Here is a 5,000-nt window from a genome sequence, read left to right on the forward strand (position 1 = left end):
GAGTCGCTAGAGAGGGAGAGAGAGGAGAGAGAGAGAGAGAGAGGAGGGAGAGAAGAGTGGAGAGAGTGAATGAGGAGAGTGACGAGAGAGAGAGTGCCAGACAGGAGAGAGGAGAGAGAGCGGGAGAGAGAGAAAGGAGAGAGGAGAGGAGAGAGAGAGGAGAGAGAGAGAGAGTAGACGAGGGAGAGAAGAGAGCGAGAGAGAGAAGATGGAGGGAGAGAGAAGGAGAGGAGAGAGAGGAGAGAGAGAGAGAGAGGTTGAGGAGAGAGAGAGGAGGAGAGAGAGAGAGAGAGGAGAAGAGGATGGAGGAGGGAGAAAGATGTGAGAGGGGGAGAGGGGAAGTGGTGGAGGACGTAGTGAGGACGAGAGAGAGAGGAGGGGAGGAACGAGAGAGAGGGAGGAGAGAGAGAGAGAGAGAGATGAGGAGAGAGAGAGAGAGAGAGGAGAGGGAGGAGGAGAGATGGAGTGAGAGGAGATCGAGAGAGAGAGAGAAGAGAGGGTAGAGGAGAGAGAATGATGAGAGGGGAAAGCGAGAGAGAGGAGAGTGAGAGAGAGGAAGAGAGAGAGGGAGAGGGAGAGAGGGAGGAGGGAGAGACGAGGAGAGGAGAGAGAGAGAGAGAGGTAGAGAGAGAGGAGAGAGAGAGAGAGAGAAGAGAGGATGGAGAGAGAGAGAAAGAGACAGAGAAAGAGAGGAGAAAGAGAAAGAGAAGGAGAGAGAGAAAGAGAGAGAGAGGAGACAGAAAGAGAGAGGAGACAGAGAAAGAGAGGAGAGAGACGGGAGAGAGAGAGGGTCTCCATTACCCCCCAAAGAGAGAGATGGGAGAGGAGGAGGAGAGAGAGAGAGAGAGAGAGGGAGGAGGAGAGAGAGAGAGAGATAGGAGAGGAAAAGAAAGAGAGAGAGAAAGAGAGAGGAGGGAGGAGAAGAGGAGAGAGAGATTGTCAAGAGAGAGAGAGAGACGAAAGAGGGGAGAGAGAGAGAGTGAGAGAGGGGAGAGAGAGAGAGAAGAGGAGAGAGGAGAGAGATGAGAGGGAGAGAGAGAGAGATGGGAGAGAGAGGAGAGAAGGACAGAGAGGGGGGAGAGAGGAAAGAGAGGTACCTGGAGAGAGAGAGAGAGGAGAAGAGAGGAGAAGAGAGAGATGGGTGAGAGAGAGAGAAGGAGAGAGGAGGTGAGGAGAGAGAGGAGGGAGGGGAGAGAGAGGAAGAGAGAGAGAGAGGAGAGAGAGGAGAGGAGAGAGATGAGAGAGGAGAGAGAGAGGAGAGAGGAGAGAGAGAGAGAGGAGGAGAGGACGGACGAGGAGAGGAGAGAGGAGAAAGAAAGAGAGAGAGAGATGAGGGCAGAGAACGGGAGTGGAGAGAGAGAGAGGGGGAGAGAGAGCGAGAGAGAGAGGAGAGACGAGAGAAGGAGAGAGAGGAGAGAGAGGAGAGAGAGAGAGAGAGAGAGAGAGAGGACAGACAGAGAGCAGGAGCGAGAGTGAGAGAGAAAGAGGAAGAGAGAGGAGAGGGGAGAGGAGAGAGAGAGAGAGAGACCGCAAGAGAGAGAGAGACTCCCCCTGGAGGAAGGAATAAGAGAGAGGAAAGAGAGAGAGGACAGAGAGAGGAGAGAGAGAGAGAGAGACGAGAGCAGACAGAGAGGAGAGAGAGAGGAGAGGAGGAGAGAGAGGAGAGAGAGAGAGAGAGAGAGAGAGAGAGAGAGAGAGAGAGAGAGAGAGAGAGAGAGAGAGAGAGAGAGAGAGAGAAGCCACAGCAGAAGAGGGGAAGCAAGCCGGGAACAGGAGCGGCGAGGAGCATTACAAACGACGAAGGGGGAAACGAGGAGTGGGAGGGGGAAGGGGGAAAAAAAACCAAAAAAAAAAAAAAAAAAAAAACAAAAAAAAAAGGAATGAAAAAATAAAAAAGAAAAAACAAAAGGGCGGGGTAAAAAAAATAAAAAAAAGAAAAAAAAAGAGAAAGAACTAAAAAAAAAACAACAAAAAAAACGAGAAAGATGAAGAAAACAAGGTAAAAAAAAAATCAAACAAAGACAAAGGGGGGTGGGCGCAAAAAAAAAAAAGGGGGGGTGGGGGGAGGGGGGAGTGGGGGAACCGTCAAAGGAAAGTGCCAATTACGGAGGCATTTATTTAGGGCAATAAGTGGCTGGTTATGGCGTGCGCCCTAAACTTTAAAACCCGGTTAATGCCGCTTTGAAAGAGCACGTTTTCGCCTCTTGAAAACATTATTACGTCACATCACCACTTGGCAAGAGCTGGCTTAGGCGAAATTGTGGAAAATTTGTTCTACTTGCGTTCTCGTTCTCTCTTTCTCTCTCTCTTTCTCTCTATCTATCTTTCTCTCTTTCTCTTTCTGTCTCTCTCTCTCTCACTCTCTTTCTCTCTCACTCACTCTCTTTCTCTCTCTCTCTCTATTTCTCTCTCTCTCTCTCTCTCTCTCTCTCTCTCTCTCTCTCTCTCTCTCTCTCTCTCTCTCTCTCTCTCTCTCTCGCTCTCTCTCTCTCTCTCTCTGTATATACGTATGTATATATGTACGCACACACACATCACATCTACAGAATCTTAATTACATATATATATATATATATATATATATATATATATATATATATATATATATATATATATATGCGTGTGTGTGTGTGTGTGTATATATATACATATGTTACAATTTCGAAGCAGCGTACCCTCCTAACCCACAAGAAAACAATCCCAATACATAAAAAAAATGAAACAACCAGAATAAACAACAATTAAAACAAACAAAAAACAAAATCACACAAGAAAAAAACATAAAAAAACAAGAACACGAACACACACACATATAAAAAAAGAAAAAGAAAAAAACATAAACAAACAAGAAAAAATGGACTTACTTCTATGTCCTGTGTCGGTGAGGTCTCTTTGAATCTTGACTCTTCTTCTTCCCTTCTCCTGAGCGCTCGCTGGAAAGACGAAGAGAATGAGACGGAGGAGAAGAAGCAGGAGGAGGAGGAGGGGTAGGAGGGGGAGGAGGAGGAGGAGGAAGAGGAGGAGGAGGACGAGAAGGAGGACGAGGAGGTGGACGAGGAGGAGGAGGAGGAGGAGGAAGAGGGGAGGGGAGGAGGAGGAGGAGGAGGAGGGGGGGGAGGAGGAGGGGGAGGAGGAGGGAGGAAGGGAGGGGGGGAGAGGGAGGAGGAGGGGGAGGAGAGGGGAAAGGGAGACGAGGAGGAGGAGGAGGAGGAGGAGGAGGGGGGGACGAGGAGGAGGAGGAGGACGAGAAGATGGAGGACGAGGAGGAGGAGGAGGACGAGAAGATGGAGGACGAGGACGAGAAGGAAAAGGAGGACGAGGAGGAGGAGGAGGACGAGAATGAAAAGGAGGACGAGGAGGAGAAGGACACGGAGTAATATTCAAACGCTAGACACGGGGAGTTTCAAGGGGCGTTGTTTTATAAGTAGGTTGTGATATTGCTGTTGTGGTTTATTGGTTGTGGGTTATGCATATAATTTTTCTTATCATTATTCTCAATATCGTTATTATCATCATTATCATTTTCATCGTTATCATTATTATTGTTATTATCATCGTTATTATCATTACCATTATTATCATTATTATTGTTATCATTTTATTATTATTATTATTATCATTATCATTATTGTTATCATTACTATTATTATTATCATTATTATTATCATCATTATTATCATTGTTGTTACCATTGTTTTATTATTATTACTTTTATAATTATTATTACAAGATGATTATTCAGTAGCAAAAAATAGTGATAACATTACCACCATCATTATCATTACCAAAAGCATCATCATTATTAGTAGTAGTAGTAGCAGCAACATTAGCATCAAAATCAGCATTGGAATTAATATCACCATCAACAGTATTGTTAGCATCCTTACATCGTCAACATCCTCAGCATCATTAGATTTACTCTTAAAGCTTGCAACAATAATAGCACTGACAGAGTCATTACTATCATTAGCACCACAGACAGCTTCATCATTATCAAGAAAATCTTCCTATTCTATGTGCCCTTCCTGCAATCACTTAGCCGAGATTGCAGCTCACAGAACAGCATAAACAGAAAAGCCTTATAGGTCCAAGGGAGCAGAAATGTTTGATGAAGTGAGAACGTTATGAATGGACGATGAAGTGATTTGCATACTGATAAGCAACCGGGGCAAACTGCAGAGAAAAGTTGCAAACTGTTGACAGAAGGCAAGATGGGAGTTTGAAGGTAATGAGAAGCTGTTGGTCTTTTCTGCGTCAGGAAACGTGTTGTATTCCTGTTTAGGGGAGCTTCTGTTGGCGATAGGTCGATCGTGTGATGTTTCTGTATGTTGAAGGCTTTCTTTTCGATAGGTTATAGTCGCTAAGACATCGTTTTTTGGTGGATTCTACTCACACATAACCTGATTCTGGTGGATTCAGCTTACACAGAACTCGCTTTTGATAGATTCTACTCGCACATAACTCGCTTTTGATAGTTTCCACTAAAAAAGAACTCGCTTTCGAAGGATTCTAGTCAGTTAGAACCTGCTTTTGATGATTCTGCTAATTCAAAACCTGATTTTGATAGATTCTACTCATACAGAACTCGCTTTTGATGGACTCTACTGAAAGATAACTCGCTTTCAATGGATTCTACTCACACAGGAATCGCTTTCGATGGATTCTATTCACAAAGAACTCCCTTTTGATGGATTCTACTCACACAGAACTTGATTTCGATAGATTCACTAATGATTCCTAAGGCATCCTGTTCTCACACAATTCCTATAGGGACAGCAGTGATGATAATAATGATAATAATGATACTAATGATAATAATGATAATAATAATAATAATAATAATAATAATAATAATAATAATAATGATAATAATAATGATAAAAGATGACGATAAAGCATCCCCGGTAATTTACAAAAAAAGGATATCAAAATCTGTATCTTTTATAACCACCCAAAAAAATAAATCGAAAACTATTGATAGGAAAAGCAACTCAAACGAT

The 5,000-nt window shown here is 43.9% G+C and overlaps 1 protein-coding gene across 1 annotated transcript in view; it reads right to left on the reverse strand.

Annotated features, from left to right (window-relative positions):
• The window catches only part of Fife (regulating synaptic membrane exocytosis protein fife), a gene marked incomplete in the record, with an annotated part of 249,707 nt that overhangs the window by 96,347 nt on the left and 148,360 nt on the right, over window positions 1–5,000 (reverse strand). Inside the window, 1 exon segment of the mRNA XM_086536681.1 lies at window positions 2,865–2,933. Coding sequence (XP_086392807.1) covers window positions 2,865–2,933 — 69 coding nt within the window.

This window comes from Penaeus japonicus, unplaced genomic scaffold, assembly GCF_977035675.1.
Source record: "Penaeus japonicus unplaced genomic scaffold, GWHDUDI00000001_assembly GWHDUDI00000005, whole genome shotgun sequence".
Lineage (NCBI taxonomy): Eukaryota > Metazoa > Arthropoda > Malacostraca > Decapoda > Penaeidae > Penaeus > Penaeus japonicus.